Source organism: Delphinus delphis, chromosome 17, assembly GCF_949987515.2.
Source record: "Delphinus delphis chromosome 17, mDelDel1.2, whole genome shotgun sequence".
Taxonomy (NCBI): domain Eukaryota; kingdom Metazoa; phylum Chordata; class Mammalia; order Artiodactyla; family Delphinidae; genus Delphinus; species Delphinus delphis.
In genome coordinates this window covers 71991870-72014093 of record NC_082699.1, presented here as the reverse complement: position 1 = coordinate 72014093, position 22224 = coordinate 71991870, and the positions used below count along the sequence as shown (strand labels likewise).

General features: G+C 41.8%; 1 protein-coding gene across 1 annotated transcript in view; it reads left to right on the top strand.

Moving 5' to 3' along the window:
• Positions 1–22224, top strand: part of TMEM71 (transmembrane protein 71) — a 46929-nt gene that overhangs the window by 14015 nt on the left and 10690 nt on the right. Inside the window, exons 5-10 of the mRNA XM_059995210.1 lie at positions 571–646; positions 1866–1926; positions 3916–4098; positions 5884–6056; positions 15530–15715; positions 19308–19383. Coding sequence (XP_059851193.1) covers positions 607–646; positions 1866–1926; positions 3916–4098; positions 5884–6056; positions 15530–15715; positions 19308–19383 — 719 coding nt within the window. The 5' untranslated portion in view covers positions 571–606. The remainder of the gene's footprint in view (positions 1–570; positions 647–1865; positions 1927–3915; positions 4099–5883; positions 6057–15529; positions 15716–19307; positions 19384–22224) is intronic.

The following is a 22224-nucleotide window of genomic DNA, read 5'->3' as shown; positions in this document are numbered from 1 at the left end:
ATCTGCCCAGTGACATACTATTTTTAGTGCAATGCTGCTTATGCTACTTAGAAATGTCCAGGGTAGTAGCAACTGGAAAAGACCACCAGCCCTCTCTGTAACTACCTGTCAATGATTTGAAGTGTTGGGTGTTGGACACCAACCCCCTAGCATTGTTTGAACTTGATAATGAAGTTGATGTGTGTTGGATGATGAAAATACAAATACATCTATTTAGAGGGTTCTAGAACCAATCTTTCTTTTCTGATTTCTTAATCAAATAAATAATTTTTATTATTTTATTTTGATTACAAGTCAACCTTTGTAAGTCTAGCCTTCCTGAATAAAATGTTGTGCTTATTTAGAGAAAAAGATTATTTAGATGCACTGAGCAACACAATGGAAAATGTAATCTAAAATCGTAGAGGCAGACACAACCTCAGTGGCCCTTCAACCCTGCCTTCAATCCCATTGATCTCTGTACTCTTTCAGTAAACAAATCTGACTAGTGCAATTAGTAGATGCCATCTGTTTTGACTTCATCTTTCTATTTTTAATACGTAATCCACCTTTTTTTAATGTCTTCTGCAGAAAATCTGTGAAGTTTGAACAAGCAGCCTTCCCAAGATGAACCGAATATCTCAACTGATGTCAACACCAGTAGCAAGTAAATGTAGAACTGCTCTACGCAATTATCTTTTGAACGATTAGACTTCTTTTAGCAATTTCCTTGCTTTGATTTTGCTGATACTCATACCATTAACCATCTGTCAGTAGCTCGTGCTTCTTAAATGCCAGTGTTCACTTTGGCAATGATTTTGACTTCATTTCTTTCCTTGAGAGAAATGTGGTATTTTTCCTTTTAGTAGGAAAAAAAAAAATCACCATTTTTTGATGCCTGTGCATAAATGTGAAAGGGGATTGTTTATCAGTTACTATTAAGATGCAAAACGGTTGGTCTGTAAAAAAATACCGAATGATTTTGATAGCTACTTGGAGAAAATGTGGGCGTTGTTCAAACGGTAGTGGTTTCAAATTTCTTCCTTCCTCTTGTTATTTTCTCCCCAAACCCTGCTTCTACCCTCCCTCACACTCCTACAATTTTCTCCTTCAAATCCACCAACCCAATCTGAAAGTCTAAACTCCTTTCTTTGTCTTAGATATTTATTGTCAGTAATGGAACCAAGTTTCACTGAACCTGTCTATTAGAAGTATTCACACCATTACTATGCAATATAAAATGCTGCTTTAAAGTTTAGAATATTAATCAACTACGACTCTCCCCAGTTGAAATCTGTTGCCATGCCTTTGGTTAAATTGGAACATGAATGAATGCATGATCTATTTTTTAATTAAGAATACTCACAGGCGTCATACATTGGAAAATCATTTATATAAAACAAAACTTTATTTTTTTCCACCACTCGTCTTCTGCTCATTATTTTGTAATAGAAGTGCCTTCAAATGCACTAACGAGCGAGAATCTAGGCAGATGATTGAATTCCTCAAATGACTGAGTAAGCTAAAATAACCAGAACGTTGGGTAATTGATTCGGGTTTGGGACAGCTTCACGTAAGATGTTTTCTTCTTCCTTTTCATGAGTCAGTTTGATGCTAATGGCATATCATTGCCTCATCCGAACTAAGGAACCTCTCAAGGAGAGTTGAGTGAGAGAAGAGACAGGAGATAGAAGCCCCTAGATTATGTCTTGCTGCCTGTAGAGACCTGGTGGCAAGTTGTGCTCGTCCTGATTCATTGGATGGCTGCACCATTTGGAATCTCTGCTGAGGCTGGAACATCAGCTATTCACACCGTCCACAGTTTGCAATCATGCATGTTGATGCAGTGTGATAAATTTGTACTTCTCTCTCATTTCCTTATGCAGATTCTTCCCGGTCTGAGAAAGAATACGCTGTAGAGCTGTCTCCCCCATGCATTTTCCCAAGGTATTCCATGGGGCTTTTCGCAAGAAAAATCAATCAAATTCTTTCTGTATGCGTTATTTTGTTGTATTCTTGGCTTAAAAATATTGGAAAATCCCTGGCGGTCCAGTGGTTAGTACTCGGCTCTTTCACTGCTGTGGCCTGAGATTCAATTCCTGGTCAGGGAACGAAGATCCCGCAAGCCACGTAGTGCGGGGTATATATATTAGTTTTAGGTTTCATCCAGCTTTGGTATGGAGATATATCTCCAGTCCCATGCACATACAAATTGCAAACTTGCCTAACCTAATAAATGGAGTTTGGGAGGGAGGGAGGTGAGTGTGTGGGCAAACGTGAATGGTTTGTTTGTTTGGTGAGTGGAGAAACTACCGAATACCGATGCGTGGTTACTTTTTCTCAAATTGATCTTCTCTTAAATATGCTTTTACTGTCTCGCTTTACAAGAGCCACAAGGGCCTATACCAGCACACAAGCCAGCCAAATGTCATGCTCCACTAAAACCTGTGGAATCTACCATTTTGTTCACGTTCTGCAGTGAAGTCTCTTTTCTTTTCATTCCTTACTTTTTTTTTTCTTTTCTTTTTTTCTGTTTCTCTGTCTGTCTTTTATTCCTCACACAGGCATCAGCCAATGTTTCCTCTAGCATTTTGTGAAACATGCCAGTGGTATAAAGGGATCATGCTTTGATATTAGAACCTGTCCCCTTTTGTAAATTCTAGGCCTCCTACCACTAGCAAATGCATCAGTCAAAGATGAACAGGCAGGTCACATGGAAAGAGCGCATGCTTTAGAGTCAGAAAGACCAGAGTTCAAATCTTAACTCTGCCACTTACTAGCTGTATAAAATACCCAATTTATTTGCCCTTCTGCATCTCTTTTTTTTTTCCTGCTGTACTATAAAGATAATAATACTTAGCTTTTAGGGAGGTTTGTGAAAAGCAGATAAAGTGTGAAGTATGGGCCAGGCTCGTAGTAAGTTTTCCATAAATAATATCCATTTAAAATAGTATTTTGCTAACTTCAGTGCATGTAATAGTTGTGAATAGGCTTTTTTCTTTGATAGCACCAGTTTATTTTTTAAATATTTTATTGAAGTATCGTTGATTTACAGTGTTGTGTTAGTTTCAGGTGTACAGCAAAGTGATTCAGTTGTATGTATTCAGAATATATATATTTTTTGCAGATTCTTTTCCCTTATAGGTTATTACAAAATATTGATATTGCTCCCTGTGTTATACAGTAGGTCCTTGTTGGTTATCTATTTTATATACAGCATGAATAAGCTTTAAACTTAAAAAAATTTTTCAGAATTTCAGTGAAGCATGAGGCATGAGGTTGCCTTTCAACCAGACAGACATGTGATTGTTTTTCAAACCTAAGACATATACAGACTCACCCAACTAAGTAGAAGACTTCCCTGGATAGCAAATCAGGGAGGGTAACTATGCAATCATTTGTGTGGTTGACCTGAGGGAAATTGGCAAAAGCCAAAAAGATCTCTTTGACTGCATGTTCTCCTATAATTCATATACGTCTGGTGGTTGTGTAGCTGTGATTTATCTATTAGAGTGACAAGAGTAAGGATATAGCATTCAGAGGGTTATTTGAAGTAAGGGTGGGCTGGAGCAGGCTCTGAGCTTCCAACATCCCAGGTAGGCTGTTTTGCAATTTTTTTCCTTCCAAGGGTGAGGGGTATCATATGGTGAAGAAACTGATTAGCCCTAAGTTTTCATCAAAGTGTTTGAAACAGAAAGAAACACTAAATGTGCTGTAGCTCAGTTGTCTCGCAGGTAAAGAGATGAAAGTGAGAAGTTTAAGAGAGGCCGTCTCAGAGGTGCAGGAGTAGTTGGTAGCCGGGGATGCAAAGAGCTGGTTTTCCTTCGCAGCGACTAGAAATGTGGTTTTTGTGCGCCTGGATGAACCGGACAGAGATTGAAAGGTCTTCTCTCATCCCCTCCTTGGTTTTGTCTGTGATTTCCTGGATGGCAACAGTCCCTTTGACTGCTGCCCCATAGATCCCCTGACAGATTCCCACCTTACCTGTCGCCGAAGTCCCAGACTCCTCACCAATGGCTACTACATCTGGACCGAAGACAGTTTTCTCTGTGACAAAGATGGCAACACAACTCTGAGCCCCTCCCAGACCAGTGTCCTGTACAAGGAGAACTTAGTCAAGTAAGTAGAGGAGGTTAGGTACAAGGATCTGAAGTCCAACCCAAACGTTAATTATTCATTCATTCATTTGTTCATTCAACATCGTTTATAAGGAGCCCATTACTGCTCCAGTTGGTGGAAACACACAGGCTCATAAGGGGCAGGGGTGGCCGACGTGAAAACAAAGGAAAGTAATGAAGCTGGGCTTCCCTGGTGGCGCAGTGGATAGGCATCTGCCTGCCAATGCAGGGGACATGGGTTCGATCCCTGGTCCAGGAAGATCCCACATGCCGCAGAGCAACTAAGCCCACGCGCCATAACTACTGAGCCTGAACTCTAGAGCCCGCGAGCCACACTACTGAAGCCCACGCGCCTAGAGCCCGTGCTCCGCAACAAGAGAAGCCACCGCAATGAGAAGCCCACGCACCACAACGAAGACCCAGTGCAGCCAAAAAAAAATTAAAAATAAATAAAAATTAAAAAATAAAATTAAATTAAAAAAAAGAAAGTAATGAAGCCATACAGGTGCTGGGAGTGAAGCCTGATAGAGGTTAGCAGAGGGGAGAAGGAAAGGAGGCCCATTTTATTTGGAGCGACGGGTTAATACAAGCTTCTTAGAGATGAGGATGATTGATTTGAGTCTTGAGAGGCACAGGCTGCTAGTTAAGATAGATGTAGGAAAGAGGACTTCCAGAGGAGGGAACAGGCATGGAGTTCTAAGATACCCTGATACAAAGTGAGAGGAATGGCACATAGTTCGGGAGGGCTACCACTTAGGGTGGAAAGGGCTGCTCTCCCAAGAGAGGAGACTAAGCCCAGAAGCAGGGCTGGATTGAAGAGGTTACATTCCAGCCTAAGAAGGTTGGGCTTTATTCTGTAGATAAAAGAGGAGCTATTGACAAACTATCAGACTCATCCTTAGCAAGATAACACTGATTACAAGGTAGAAGATGGATGGTTGGGAGTGTGGATGTGTGGGGAATCAAAATCTTTTGGAAATGCAATTACCAAATCACATCACCACCCACCCCCTTCCCCTTGACATACTTCAGTGATCTCCCTGTGCTCTTATGTTAAATTCCAACTCCTTCACATAACAGTCAAGGTTATTCATTATCCACCTTCTTTTTACCTTTCCTGACTCATTTCCTAGCATGACTCAATATGAGACTTCTTGTTCATATACCCCAGAAAGGCTCCCTTGACTCCAGATTAGCAATACCCCTCCTGGTACTCTCAAAGCAGCCTCGGTTAATGCGGTTAGAACACACATCCACAGAGCACAGTAATCCAGGGCAGAGAGGATGGAGCCAGACTGCCTGGGTTTGCACCCGTGTTATGTCACTTACTAGCTGTATGACCTCAGACAAGTTCTTTAACTCTTTGTGCCTCAGTTTCCTGATCTGAGAAATGAGGTAACAGTAGCACCTACCTCACAGGGCTGTTCTGAGGATAATGTGAGTTACTCTATGTAAATCACTAAGAAAGACACCAGGCACATGATGAGGTCAGTGAAAGCATTAGCCGTATCTGCATTATTTTTGCCTTTCTCCCATACTAGATTATGAACTTTTTTGACCCAAGGTTTTGTCTTTTATCTCAATATACTTGACATTGATCCAAGCACCTGGCACACACAGAAATTTAAGAAACTTCTCTGGAATTAATGGAGGAAACAAATGAAATGAGCTTCACGGACCTGGGTGGTAGAGATGTGCCCTGTGCGTCCATTTTCACTAAATTCTCCGCTTTGACCCTGAGTTGACTCCTACTCATTATTCACTTGGTACTTTCATTTCTCTCCAGAATATTTAGAAAGAAAAAGAGAATCCGCCGTTCTTTTTCTTCTCTCTTCAACCTCAGTGCCTCTGAATCTTGGCTGCATGGAAACACCTTTGGTAATGCTGACTCTTCCCCCAATGAGGACGTCTGGTTGGAGGGGGTCAGGAGGCTGGAAACAAACCATTGCAATGAAAATGGTGAGTCTGAACCTCTTTTTCCATGGTGAAATTTCCAAAAGGGAAGTAGCAACCATGTGGTCCTGGACCAATGGTGAGGAGAGTATGGGGGCAACGCAGTGGAGGCCTGGGGTATTGAGGGCTCTTCAGGATGTCTTCCGGGAAGGGGAGGAGGGAGACCAGGTCCCTTACATACACGCATTGGACTCTGATCACACTGATCTGCGCTGTTTCCTGAACACCGTGCTCTTCCTCAGTTCTGCCACTTCGCTCCTGTTGTTCATATGCTGGGATTTGTTCATTCATTCATTTGTTCACTTGGAAGATTTTATTGAGGGCCAACTAGGTATCAGGCATCGTTCTACACACTGGGACGTATCGGTGAACAAAACAGACAAAACTATTTGTTCGCACGCAACTTGCATTCCTGACAAGGAATGCAATGACCTAAATTACGAAGCATGCTGGAAAGTGGTAAGAAGTGTGGGGCAGCGAAGGAGGAAGTGATGGGCATTTCAAGTTTCGGTGGGGTGACTGGCATGGCCTTCCTGAAAGTGACTTTTGAGCACTGACTTAAACGTGGGAGTGAAGCATCTGGGGAGAAACAATCGGGCAAAGGAAATGCAAGGTCAAAGGTTCTGGCCTAGGAGCCTGCGAGGGGCTGAGTGAGTGAGGGGAGAAGAGAGGTCAGGATCTCAGAGGTGTATGGGTGGAGCAGCCGCGGAAGGACGATGAGACCTGTGAGACCATTTCAAAGGCTTTGCTCTCTGCTCCGAGTGAGAGGAGAAACCGCTGGAGGATTTTGAGCAGAAGAATAACGTGATTCACCTTACATTTTGACAGCATAGCTCTGGCTGCTGTGTTCAGGTTAGAGGTGAGGTAGGTATAGAGGGCAGAAGCAAGGAAACCAGTGAAGAGGTGTTAGAGTGACTCAGGTGGGAGAGAATGGCAGCTTGAACTAAGATGATAGCAGGGTGGCGGTGAGAATGGGAAGGATTCTGGATACACTTTGACGGTAGAGCCAACAGGATTTGGCTGTCGTGGGCTGAGAGAAAGAAAGAGAGCAGTCAAGGGTGCTTATTATATGCTAAGCACTTTACATCCTGTCTTGTTTATGTTATTTATGTATTATATTATTATTTATATATTACCTTGTTTATATACATTATCATGTTTAAACACCTCAAAGTCCTCTAGGAATTAGGTCATATTATCATATTTATTATCATTATGATAAAATTGAAGTTCAGGGTTAAGTAACTTGCCCATGTTCCTTTAGTTTATAAACAGCAGAGTTGGAATTCAACCTAGGTCTGTCTAGTTTGAAAGCCCAGCCTTTGCTCTGTTGCCAGTAAGGGTTTTCCTCTCCTTTCCAGCATATACCTCATAGCCCAGGCCCAAAGAGCAAAGCAAGAGGACTCACATAACACAACCACATAAGTATTTAAAGATATGGTCCTTACGTGTCCACTATTTTTCTCAACCTGCTTCCTGGGCAGACAGCTCAAATACTATATTATTTTTGTGAAAGCTTTTGGATTTGTAGTAATTACAGATTCATAAGAAGTTGAAAAATAAATAATACAGAAAGCACCTGTATACCCTTCACCCAACTTCCCCGCTGGTAAAACTTACTCAGTAGTACATTATCAAAACCAGGAAATTGGCATTGATGCCAGACCATGAAGATTTCACCAGTTTTTGTCTGTGAATGTGTGTGTGTGTGTTACACTAGATTCAGTTAAAAAAATAGCGTGCTTGTTAAATGAAGAAACAATTCCTTATGTTAACAAACTAGTAATTAAACTGAGTGTATCCTAGTTTCCCACAATAACAAGGATGTATAAACAGGACAAAGATAAAAGAAAGAGGCAGGGATGTGGCGGGTGAGCCTGGAATGATAGACTGAAGATATCTGAAGAAACTTCTGCGCCGTGTTGAGGACTTTGGATTTTGTCTAATCAATCAAGGATATTTTAGAAGCCTATTTTATTTTATTATTTTTTATTGAAGTATAGTTGCTTTACAATATAGTGTTAGTTTCTGCTGTACAGCGAAGTTAATCATTTATACGTATATATCATATATACGTATACTTACATATCTCCTCTTTTTTAGATTTCCTTCCCATTTAGGTCACCACAGATCACTGAGTAGAGTTCACTGTAAGTTCTCCTTAGTTATCTCTTTTATACATAGTAGTGTATATATGTCAATCCTAATCTCCCAGTTCATCCCACCCCCTTCCCCCCTTGACGTCCCTAAGTTTGTTCTCTACACCTGTGTCTCTATTTCTGCTTTGCACATACACTCCTTTTGATATTCTTTTCCATCGTGGTTTATCATAGGATACTGAATATAGCTCTCTGTGCTACACAGTAGGACCTTGTTGTTTATCCATTCCATATCTAATAGCTTACATCTGCTGGTAGAAGGCTCTTAAGCAGGGCAATGACACAATCAGATTTAGATGTTTAAAGATTGCCTTTACAGCGCCATGAAGTGAAGATTGGATGGAGGTACCTAGTGGGAACTCAGAGGCAATTAAAATCAGCTGGCACACCAGGGACCGTGGCTCTGGAAATAGAGGGAAGAGATTGAAGGAATCTTTTTCAAGGTAGAATTGACACGCTGGTGACAGATCGAATGTAGTGATGAGAAAGTGGGAGGAATCAAAGAAAACGGATGTGTTTAATTCAGAGAACTGTGTGAAAAGTTCTGCCTGTCACCAAGGCCTGGAAGACAGTTGGGCCGAGTTATGAGGAAGATGAGCTTTTGAGCTGAACGGACCTAAATTCAAGTCCTTGAATCACCTTCTCCAACCTGAGTGTTCTCGGGGAAGTTAGTTAACAATCCTGGTCTTCTATTTCTATGTATATAAAATAAGAAAAATAGTAACGTGGAATTGCTGTGAGGATGAGATGCAATAATTCATGGAAAGGACATATTAGTACAGGGTCTGGTGTCCTGCTCAATATGAATTAGCTATAAAAAGGCAAAAAGGAACAGATTGGGGTCAGGAAAAGAGACCCTGAATTCTGTTTCTTGTGAGTTTAATTTGTTGTACTTATGGGAAGTGGACAGATAGCCAGTAGGGGTTTAGAAGTGTAAGAAAAGAGGTCAGGAGTGAGGAAGGATCTGGATATCGATTTGGAAGCCAGTGTGAGAAGTAGTAGAGGTCTTTGGAATAAAGGAGGAAAACAAGTGGATGAGCAGAAAGGAGAGTTAAGAAAGGGATTTAGGAGGTTAAACAGCAGCTCCGGTAATAATTATCCCTGATAGTAATGAGCGCTATGGACCAGCATCATTGCAACAAATCCATTATGTTATGTCATCACTTCTCTCCAAAGTCTATGCGCGAGTATTAGTTGTGTGCGTGTGTGTGTGTGTTAGGAACACAATGTAAGATTTACCCTCTTAGCAAAGTTCTAAGTATACAACACAGAATCGTAACCTATAGCCACGGTGCTGTACAGACCTCTAGGATTCATTCATCTTGTGGAACTGAAATTTGGACTACGGAAATCATGCAGCATTTCTCCCGCTGTGTCTGGCTTGTTTCACATAGCACAATGTGCTTCAGGTTCTTCCATGTTGGTGAGGATGTGGAAAAACGGGAACCCTTGTGCACTGCTGGAGGGAATGTAAATTAGTACAGTCGCTATGGAAAACAGTAGGGAGGCTCCTAAAAAAATTAAAAATAGAACTACCATGTGATCCAGCAATCCCACTTCTGGATATATATTCACAGGAATTGAAATCAGGATCTCAAAGAGTTATCAGCATTCCATATTCATTGCAGCGTTACTCGCAATAGCAAAGATATGGAAACAATCTAAATGTCCATCAGCAGATAAATGGGCAAAGAAAATGTGGCATATACATACAGTGGAATGTTATTCAGCCTTATAAAAGAAGGAAATCCTGCCATTTGCAACAACATGGAGAGAGTATTATGATTATCCCCATTTTACCGAGGGGAACGCTAAGGCAGATTAGATCCTTTTCATGGGGCCGTGCAACTAGTAAGTAGCATAGGCTGGCCTCAAACCGAGGAATCTTGAGTATGTGCTCACCGTGCTACACCCAGGACAGGCACGGTGGGGAAAGTTTCTCAGGCAGAGGACCAGAACAGCATGATGCCATGAAAGAAGAGCATATAAAGAAATGACTAAGGGTGTGCCGCTTGCGAAAGAGGTCAAGTGTCCTGCAGCCTTAAAGACGTCTCTGGTAAAAAAGTTATGCACGGCATCTTCCATCAGAAGGCAACTAGAATGCAGCAGAAAATAACACAACAATGTAAAGAATCATATTCCAATGAAGATGGTAAAAAAAAAAGAACAAGGCAACTAGAGGTGATCCTGCCAACTCTTGGCATCCCGGACAGATTGTGGCACGGATACCTACAGTGAGAAGGAGCCCTCCTTACTTTTTAATTGAGATATAATTCATACCATAAAGTTTACCATATTAACATGTACAATTCAGTGATTGTTTTAGTATATTCACAAAGTAGGTTATGAAACCATGACCACTTTCTAATTCCAGAACATTTGCATCACACCAAAGAGAAACACCGTACTCGTTATCAGGCATGCCCCATTTCCTGTCCCCCTACCCATTAGCAGACCATTAGCCTACTTCCTGTCTGCATGGATTTGCCTAATTTGGACTCATGACTTTTTCTTTTTCTGGAGGAAAAATTAAACCTTATTTATTTTTAAAAACCAGAAACACTAGGAAAATATATCACAGCCTTGAAACAGCAAAGAGACAGGCTATATTAGCATTTCAAGTAATTAAGTTGGTAAAAAGACAACAAGGTCCTAAGCAAAACGATAAGGTGCCAGAGCAGGGGCAGGAACACTGCATGTTGCAACGGTCCTGACAAAAGTGGTGTTTGGTAATGGTTGGGGGCCTGCCCTTCTTCTGCCCTAAAGGAATCACAGCTCAGCCCTGAGTTGCTTACTTTTTCTTCCGTGACCTTCGTGTTGCCAAGGGCTTGTCTCAATAGAGTTCTGTTATTTCAGGGGGCAAAGTCAGCAATATTGGGGCTTAGGCTTTCATTCCATTCTGTTTTATAAAAACCAGGTTTTTCCAAATCCAGTACTTCATGACTCTCCTAATCTCACCGTTCTTTCCTGTATACTAGTATACAACACAATCAAAACCCCCTTGACTTTTAAGGGTGGGCTGCATCTTCCTTTCATTGGTAGCACTGCGGCAGTAGTGGCTGGCTTCTGCTGACCTATCTTATGCACTTGGAACATCCATCTCTTGGTCCTAGGCTGACTTTCTGGAACACATGGGGCAAGCCTCTTCTTGGTTCTAAAGCAACGTTTTCCCAAAGTGTGGGTGAGGCAGCAGACGCCTCTAGGACACGACAGTAGTGAGTGCTGAATCTCTCAGTGAGACAGAAGCTCTGACTCTTCCAGATCTCACCATCTTTCTCATAAAACCAAGGAGAAGGGCTCAGATGGGAGCCCCAGTTGCTTTAAGACTCTTGAACACTCACTACTCTCTCTTTTAACAAAGAACAGACTCAGAGCTCTCCACTACAAAAGTATTTAGTGCAAATTAAATAAGGTCTCATTTTCACTGTATTTGGTTTTGTTTTTTGTTTTTTGCGGTACGCGGGCCTCTCACTGTTGTGGCCTCTCCCGTTGCGGAGCACAGGCTCCGGACGCACAGGCTCAGCGGCCACGGCTCACGGGCCCAGCTGCTCCGCGGCATGTGGGATCTTCCCGGACCGGGTCACGAACCCATGTCCCCTGCATCGGCAGGCGGACTCTCAACCGCTGCACCACCAGGGAAGCCCTGTATTTGTTTTTATATTTACTTTTTCTTTAGGACATTTAAATGATTGATATAAAGTTTCCTTTAAAGTAAAAGACTAAAGTGAAACAATTTAAGAAAATATGAAATGGCTAGGAGTTAAGAAGGCTCCGGGATGTGGCAAAAATCAGGAAAATGATGCTTGGATGCCTAAAGTTTGGGAATCACTGTTCTAAAGGCAGAGTTTCACATATTTGTAAATCAACATCTTGTTTTCCCATAGTTGCCTCTTCAAAATATGTCCAAACAACCTTAAAGCAATTGGACCACAGCAGCACCGCATGTGCATGAGGTATCTTGTTAAAATTCTCATGGTTTCCAAATATCTTCTAAATATAACAAATCAAACCACCCCCCTCCAAATCAGTAATTAGTCAACCCCGGGTGCGCACACACAGGATTTTGAAAGCTCTCATTTCTGCTGTCAATTGTAATCAAATCTTCCCCAGACTTCTTATTTTCCGGATTTACCCAAAGCCCCGTGACTTTTATCAGCAATTTATTTTTCTCTGGAAACATCGCCGAGTTAGAAGACTAGAGAAGAATTCAAAATTAAATTGTTTTGCTGTTTTCTCTCTGGGCCATGGATGCAATCAAAACTTACTTCCTCTGATTTCCTTTTGCTTCATTTTTCAGGCTAAAAATGTTTTTCTTGTTGTTGTTGCCTATTTTGTTTATCCTTAGCTCACCCCTTCCACAGCTGTGTCGAGATACCTTTCCTCATTAGCTGCAATTCATTCTTTAGCCATGGCATTCTGTGGCTCCCCAGACCCAATACTGCAATTTGGGATGCATCCCCAGAGCCCGTGAGTCATATTGATAGAGGATCTAGGATTCGTGCAGGGAGGACGAATCAGGACTTCCCGCTCTATTTCTGCCAGTCCCAAGAAAGAAAGACAAGATGACCTCAGACAAGGCACCCTTGCCTGAGGTCTGCGATTTTCTCTTGATCTAGCGCCTCTTCCGTAAATATCTTTAATGGCAACATCTGTATGTCACTTTGTGTTTCCCTCTATAGCAAACAAATGCCCATTCTACATTGCAAGGATAGGGAATGTGCTCGGGAGAAATGGATTCCTCCTTTTCAAACAGGAGTCAACTACCCTGCATTTAAATAAATCAGGAGGAACAGAATGAAATTAATATCTTCAAATATAATACCAAAGAACTATTTACTGAAATGTTTTCTGCATTATGATTCTTTCATTTATTATTAAGGTTAGAGGGAAAAAAATGTCAGTGAGGGGAAGCGTGAATTGGGGGCAAACCTTGTCCTTTCAGAGATGAAAATTCCTTGATCATTTTTTAAGATTCTTTTGTGGTTTCTCTTTTTAATGTCAGCTCTTCTTGCAGAAAATTCTGTGTAATATTTCCAGTATGCTACACGAGATACATTTTTCTTTCATCTCACTCTCAGTGGCAAAGCATAAGTTCAACAGAGCAGCCTTGGACGACAGCACAGGAATATTTTTACTCTTCTCACATCCTCAACCATATCTCCCCAGATCTTAGTTCAGTGCCATTCATGAATATATAATCAGCCATGAAAGTTACCAGTTCCTTCTCACTTCCATGTTAATTTGACCACATAGCTTCCTCTCTTTTTTTAAAACAGCTTTATTGAGATATAATTGATATATGCAGATGTACTTATTTAATGTGTACACTTTGATGAGTTTGGACAGTTGCAAACCCCCTGATACCATCACCAGAGTCAAGGCAACAGACATCCAACACCTCCCAGAGTTTCCTTGTGTCCCTTTGTGGAGTCTTTTGTTTCTGCGGGGGTTTTGGGGGGAGTCTGTTTTTTGTACTAAGAACAAAAAGTGAGATCACCCTTCTCAACACATTTTGAAGTGCATAAAATACCTCATTGACACCTATAGCCACTATGTTCAGCAGACCTCTAGAACTTATTCATCTAGCATCACTGAAACCTTATAACTGTTGAACAACTCCCCATAGCCCCCTCCCCCCAGCTCCTGGCAACCACCATTTTATTCTCTGCTTTTCTGATTTTGACTATTTTAGACACCACATGTGTAAGTGGAATCATGCAGTATTTGTCTCTCTATGACTGGCTTATTTCACTTAGCATAATGTCCTCCTGGTTCATCCACAATGTTACAAATGACAGGATTTTCTTTACTCATTTGCCTATTGGTAAATACTCGGGTTGTTTCCATAACTTGGCTGTTGTGAATAGTGCTGCAATGAACAAGGTCCAGGACCTCGTCTGCAACTTGATCATTACTGGACGCTCTGCATGTTTCACTTTCTACTGTTTCCTTTTTCTATGGCAACCAGCAGGGATGCTTCTGCAGATTGCTTTGTCAAGAGGCAGCAAGTTGTGGGTGGGAGGGTGGGAGGCAACCTGCAGGGTTGGCAGGAATTCCCATGTCCAGAAGCATCAGTTCATTAGCTCAGTATCCAGGCCTGTCTTGTGCATTATAGGATGTTTCACAACATCCCTGGGTTTTATTTCCTTAGATACCAGTGACACCCCATCCCTTCTCCCCTGCTCAAGTTGTGACAACCCAAAATGACTCCAGACATTGTCAAATGTCCCCTGGGGAGAGAAATTACTTCTGGTTAAGAAGCACTGTTATATGAGGACCCCAAGTGTCTCTTGGAGTTCCACAGTCATTCCCAGCTTCCAAAACGGGGAGGGGCCTCTCTCCCATCTCTCACTGCTGAGTGAGCACTTCAACACACCAGGTACCTCCTGTTACACTCATGCTCCAAGTTGCCCTCAGGATAAATCTTAGCTCCTGAGTGAGTGTGACCCATGAGGCCCTTTGTGATTTGACCCCCTCTTAGCAGTCCAGCCAGAACCATCTTCCAGGACTTCCTGTCTGACCACATAGGAGGCCTCCCTCTTCTGGGAACCTGCCACGTTCTCTCCCAGGCTGATGTCTTTCCTTCTCCCCCTCCCCCCTCCCTCCCCCTCCCCTCCTCCTCTGCTCTCCCCCTCCCCCTCTCCCCTCCCCCTCTACCCTCCCCCCTCCCCCTCCCCCTCTCCCCTCCCCCCTCCCCCTTCCCCCTCTCCCCTCCCCCTCTCCCTCCTTCTCCTCTCTGCCTGGCCTGCCCTCCTCCTGCTGTCTCTCTGGAAGCACTCCTACTCATCCTTCAAGTTTCCACTTCAGCACTCACACACTCCCTCCTAGGCTCCATCTGGACACCTTCTGCCAGGCTTCCACATAGCAATGACCTCGTTGCCTCTTAGCTGTGGGCTTCTGTGCCTGTCCCTCTCCAACTGTGAGTGGGGCACAGCAGTATCTACTTTGGCTTCCGACTCCCAGCCTCTTGAGCTGTGTCCTGTGTGCAGTTATACAATAATTCTGCATTGAATGAATCAACGGATCCGCCCGCCCGGGGCTCATGAAGCTTTTGCCTTCCCCTCTACCCTGGCTTCCCCTCTACCCTGGCTCCCCTTCCGAAACTCTGGCTTGGCATCTTCTCTGGGGCTGTCACCTGTGGGCTGCCTTAGTCACTTTATGATCCAGACATGCCATGAAAATAGAGGTTAGGAAAAAAATATCTCTGCTCGTTCAGTTCCAATTCTCTGTCCTTCTTGAGACTATTGTTATGATCATTAGTCACCGAAAACACACACACATACAAACACACACAAGCACTGATCCCTTCTGCTCTTCCAGGAGGTGGTTTGGACTGTTCACTGATGGATAACTGGGAGTCGGAGAAGCTAAATGCAGAGTCTGTGAAAACCTCCTTTTCCAGCCATGTCACCTCTCGGAGTCCCGGAGAAAACTCCCACAACCTGCCTCCTCGGTCCCAGTTCACAGCTTCTGAACCTTTGCAGGAAAACATTTTGGATAATCCAAGTGAGTTTTTTTTTTTTTTAAATCTTTGCCACACCCAAATAATTCTTCCTTTCAGGGCCCAAAGATGACTATATCCCCTTAGGCGCTGGTATCAGCCTGTGCCCATGTGATGCATTCGCAGAGAAGGTGATTGATTTGGAGGTGTCATCTTTGAGGCACCAGAAGGACTGGATTTGCAGTGTTATTTATTTTTTAAAAACCCTGAAGACGTTTGGCAAGATGTTAAGTTTGGCTAAAGCGGAGTCGTGCATACACAGGTGTACACTGTTATCATCTTTATACTTAGCTGTGCATTTGACATACACTATAAGAAGAAAATGAAGGGAAGAAAGAAAAGAACGTCCTTTCATGCTATGCCCCCAGCAAGGAAAGTCAAAAGATATCCAGGCATTGTTATTTCCTGTCAGTAGTACATCTGAAATAAATTCAGCAGGCATCTCCCTTAATCTCTAGCTTGCTAATATCAGATTAATCATGTTTGCACACAGTGTCGCCTCCAGGCTCTATCTTCAGCTTGCCAAGGTTCAAAGTCCAGTGCCCATTTGTTGGCTGGAACTCAGAAGCAGTTTACCCAACCCTGCAAAATTTCACGTTGTCATCTGTAAATGGAGATAACCATAGTGCTTACCTTGTAAATGACTAAAATAATCGTGTCGAGCACTTAGCATCCTGTATACTAAGCACTTCAAAAATGTGACGTTATGATTACATAAGATTGAGGTTAAGTGGAAAAATAATACCTTCTCTTTGTTTGCCTTCCCCAGATCATGAATATTTATTTCACTGACCACTTCTACTCCCAAAGACCAATATGCTCTGCTTTATTTTGTCCCAGTGCAGCTATTAGATAAGTGTTGAGGGTTTTTTAGTTCCCTTTCAAGGTGTTGGGATGACAGAGAAAGCAGTGTTTATTTTTTAGACAGTTCCCCGGTGATCAACACCCACTAAGACTTCACAGCCACCTCCTCCAGGGAGTCCACCCTGTTTTCTGAGGAAGAGGTGTTAAGTGACCCCTTTTTGTGTTCCTCCATACCCATTTCCTGCACTGCTCTTGCATGTTTACTTTTGTATCTCACCCATCATGCTGTGAGCTCCTTCAGGATGGGCACCATATCTTAGGCATTTGTAGATTTTAAACTTACCCAGGTAGTGCTTGGCACAGAGCACGGGCTCCATGACTGTGGTGGACCAGTTAAGTGTGCTACCTCCATTTTACAGATAAGAATACTCAAGATCAGACAGGCCAAGTAAGCCTCTGTACATGTTCTGTGTTGTATCTAGAATGTCTCCCACGGGCTATACCTGGAAGACCCCTGCTCTTTCTTCAAGGTACAGTTCAGAGGAGACCGCTTCTGTGGGGCCTTCTCTGCCCCCTGCTGGGGCGTTGAGGTAACACTTGGCTTCCCTGAGACGCCATAGCACACAGCACCGGGTATCTATCTCTCTGTTGACGCCATCTTCCTTTGCCTCACCCGTCTATGAAGCCCTGAGTGGACAAGGTCTCCATTTGATTCTATTTTATCTCCTTCGCATGTAGGTTTTGAGCGTGCAGGCTGTTTCAGGTGATGGTTCATATGCTAGGGATATAGGCATGCATGGCATCATCTTTATCACTCAGGGCTTTTTGAGTTCCAGCGGATGGCAATCCAACTCAAAATGGATTAATCAATCATTGAATGTATTGCTTCATATTATTAAAAACTCCAGGCAAACATTTCAGGTTTCTGTCAGTCTGTACAAGTCTCTTTTCTTCTGTGTCAGCTTCACTCTTTAAAATGCTACTTACTACTCCATGGTAGTTCCTGCTGGCTCTGTACCTACAACTTTCCATGTTCAAGGCCAGCAGAAGGAGATTATTGGCTTCTCAAGTTAGGACCAAAGGGCAGGCTTTCTTGGTTCAGGAAGGGTCCCCTTTACATGGCAAAACCAATCCCTTTGTCAATAAATATGTAAAGCTCCAAATGGCTTGGAGTGGATCAAAGACTGGGAGGGAAATCAGTCTGTCCATGGGCACCATGTACTAGGAGAAGGGGAGAGGGGGCTTCCCAAGGAAAATATGGGCACTGCCACCAAAGAGCAGCCAATAGATGCTGGCTATTCTCAATAGTCTGGTGGGGAATCGTAGAGAAAGAAAACAGCAATTTTAATTCAGTGTGAAAAGGTTGTTGATGGAGACAGGCATAAGGTATAATGGGATTATAAAGAGGGAGAAGCTAAGGGCCAAGGGGGAGTTGAAGGCATCCAGGAAGGCTTCTTCAAGGAGATTACACGTGAACTAAGCCAAAATCAATGCTACGTGAGCGGCTACTGATGGAATGAATCAATGAACACCTTGTCCACAATCACACAATGCATATCTTTATAGAACTTGAATTTAAACCCAATTTTCCTTCAATATTCAAGTCTAGTGACCTTTGCAGTCAAGCTAGACTTATTTCTGTGAGAAAATGGGTTTCAAATTCTACTTGAAATCAGAGGAAGCTAAGAATAGAAACATACTTTAGAAGGATGGTTGAGTGTTCAACTGAACCCACAATAACTTATCTAAATCACAGTATACATGAAATACTGTACACTTGCAGTGATGTCATTCACAACTGCTATATTTTGCATTGCCAGTCTCCAGTGTTCTGCCCGCATTGTGGACTAAGTAGGTTTCTGTTAGCTGACTCGACCTCCATTCAGAGCACAAATGGCAAAAATAAACGCGTTCATAACTCAAAGTCATTCCAAGTTTTAAACAACTATTTAAACAAAAATTGAGCTTTTGAAGCATTTGGCAAAGATTAAGCTGAGGTTTGTTCTATTTTCCTTTAGATCTTTATGTGGCGATCCTTAAACTAGCTCTGATTTCTTTTAGGTGATTAGAATAATACTCAGGGTCACAACTGGTTTAACTCTTCCATTTATAACTTCTGGAGGATTTGCAGTCATTTCCACTGTGGCTTAGTAGCACTGAAATATTTTACGATAGCAAAGAGTTTCAGAAGGACAGATAGTTCCGAATATTTATTCTCTTTTTTTGCCCTTTAGAGACTCCCAGCATGCCACGTTGCCATTCTCTTTCCCCGCCCCATTTTAGGCAAAACATGGTGTTCTGGCTAGATGTGGTTTTTCAATCTTGGCTCTAGCACCTCATAGCTGTGTGACCTTGGACGAATTTCATCATTTGAAATTTGGTCTTCTCATTTGCAGAACTGTGATAATGGTTCCCGCCTCAGGCTTTTGTCGTGTTGATGAAATGAACTGATGTAGGATAGCTCTTTGTGAATCATAAGTCACTCCACAAATTTGAGGCATTAATATTATTATCAATATCATCCCAGTTAGATTTCTGACATTAGCATACATTCTAAAAAGCCTTTCCCCAACGTTAAAGTAAAAGGCAAGCCCCAAACTGTTTATGTAATGTAATCATTTATTTTTTTAGTGATAGGACAAAAGTGATCATTTTCAGGAAATTTGTAATAAATGGCCCTGTACAACATTTGATAATTTTATCTTATTACTTATGACAAATTACTTGAGCTGACATACGTTTGAAAACCATGTGTTTGAGTTCTAATTCATTTCTTTTTATTTTTCCTATTAGAAACCAGTTTGTTAGGAGAGGTCTCCTTTCAAGCAACTCTGTTTGCTGCATGCTTAATTATCTCTGCCTGTGCAAGGTAATTCAGATTTTTTGTTTATGTGGTTGTGTTTCATAATTAATGAAGCTGTAATTGATTGATGATTTCCTTACCTTGTTCCGCAAAGCGTTTTAGGTAGCTCTGTGGTTAAGATCTGTTCATTTGTCTGTCCATTGCCCTTTTATCTATCACCTCCCTCCTCCCATTATCTCACAAGACATATCAAAGGCAGTGGATCTTGCTAGAAATTGGATTTTTACCATGCATTATCCTTCGTTTAAATCCTCAGTGACTCCCTATTACAGATACAGTCTAAGTAACCCTACTTGGAGTTCAAGGGCATGTGAAGTCCCACAATGGAGTCCCATTGGGACTCCATCTTTCCCATTATATTTTTATATCCTCACATAAAATGTCTCCTCAACATCTCAGAGGACATAACGCTCTTGCCTGGTTATAGGCACGTTTCTGTTCTACCCTCTGTCCAGCGTGTCCTTCCTATTCTTTTCTTGCCCAAGTCTCCAGGGCGGTGATCAAGTCCCATCTGAGCTAATCCCACCTGTGCCTCAGAGCCTTTGTGCTTGCTATTTATTCTGCCTACTACAGTCTTTTTCTTCTGGAGAAACAATAACTTGTGCCCTTAATTCTTTCTGAAATCTGTCCAAATGTCACAAACATTGTCAGAAAGCCCTTCCCTGACAACCCTGTATAAATAGAATACCATTCTCTATCACACACATCTCACTTGGCTTTTCTTCGGAGCCTTTATCACCACTGACCTATTATGTGTTCACTTGTTTAAATGCTAATGATCCGTCTTTCCCTATAAGATTGCAAGCTCCTTGAGGACAGAGACACTGTGCTAGGGCCTCATCGATATTTGTTGAAACAATGAAACAGGGATGAATGGTACCTCCTGGGGTCTTTGTGGTCCTTGAACTCCAGTCACTAAGTGCCGCTTCCTCTCAAGTCCCTCCTGTTGATGATCAAGTATCTCACATCCCATGGACCACTTGGGGGAGTTGTATTTTTAAATACGAAGCCCTGGATCCCATCCCTTGAGATACCAATTTAGATCGAGTGAGAATCCATACTTTAAAACAGCTTCCCAGATAATTATGAGGTTTGAGAAGTATTTTTAGATCATAATGGAACCAGAAGAACACAAAGGGGTTGGGGGGAGTCCTGTAGTTAAAAATACATTTGCAAAATTCTGCATTATATATCCCAAGTTGGAGGATCACAATGTGTATTAGCATAATAAAGTCTCAGTGAAATAATGTGGTGAAGAAACCTGTTTAGCTTTATTTAACTTAGCTTTTCCCAGACTTTGCTGATCATGGAAACTTTTCTTTATTTCATAGGACTATTAATAAAGTGTTCCTCTTAGGTTAATTTCTGTAGAAACTCCTCCCTTAAGAGGAGAAATTGACTCCCCATCACTTGAGTTTGAGCTACCTTTTGAAACTTGCTTCCAAGCAGTAGTGTTTGGCAAGAGGGGGAAAAGGAAACTTTTCAGTTGAGAAAACTGACACATGGTACCTCAGATGATGAAGGTCAACATCAAAAGGTATGAGTAGTGTTGATGGCATGTACCCTTCATATGATGAGAATGGCACTCCACCTCTAGGGTCTTCCGAACCCCAGTCTAACCATGAGAAAAACCCAACTTGAGGGACACTCTCCACATTATCTGACCAGTGCTCCTCAAAACCATCAAGGTCATCAAAACCAAGGAGAGTCTGAGAGATCGTCACAGCCCAAAGGAACCTAAGGAGACATAATGACTAAATGTCATGTGATATCCTATGTGGGATGCTGGAAAATGGATCAATCAGGGAAAAACTGTAAAGTTCAAATGAAGTGTGGAGTTGAGTTATTAGTGATGCGCCGATGTTGGCTCCTTATAATTATAGCAAAGGTACCATGTACTGTAAGATGCTAATAACAGAGGAAATGGATGTGGGGTATGTGAGAACCCTTTGTATTCTTTTTTGCAATTTCTCTGTATATCTAAAGTTATTCTAAAGTAAAAAGTGTAGTTAAGTAAATAACTGTTTTTTTAAAAAAGAACTATTCCTATGGGCAACAGCATGGATGAACCTCACGGATATTATATAAGTGAAAGATGACAACAGAGTCTATATGATTGTCAAGAAAAGGCAAGACCAATCAGTTACTATAGATGTAAGAATAGTGGTTAATTTGGGGGGATAAAGTGGGAAAGATCAACAAAGGAAACCTTATGGGTTGCTGGAAATATTTTATTTCCTGCTTTGGGTGATTACGAGGGTTTATATTTTTAAAAAACCCAAAATGTGCACTTTATATGCTTTAGTGTACATTTGCTAAAGCTCAACTTTTAAAAGTTTTTAAAATGCCTATGAAGAGATGTCTGAGAAGATATTTGTCAGAATTTAATAGTGAATGCTTCAGGGCGGTGGGAGTTTTTTGGTGACATTTTCCTCTCGTCTTTGTATTTATTTGCAATCTCTTTCCATATTCATATTTTGAGCACAAAAGCTATAAAAATATTATTCTTCAAGAAGAAGAAAATCCACTGTGTGATACAATCATCCATCAGATTGACGAAAACCCAAACGTCTAACACCCTCTTTTGTCAAGGTTATGAAGCAGTAGGCATACAAAGTTTCTCCTTTTTTTTTTTCCTAGAAGTTTTATACTTTTGTGGTTTACATTTCAGTCTATGACTCATTTTGAGTTAAATTTTGTGTTAAGGTGTGAAGTCTTTGTATAGGTTCGTTTTTCTGCATGTGTCTAAACGATTATTTTGACACCATTTGTTGAAAAGACTCTCCTTTTTCCATTGCATTGCTTTTGCACCTCTGTTAAAAAATCACTTAACTTGTATCTGTATGG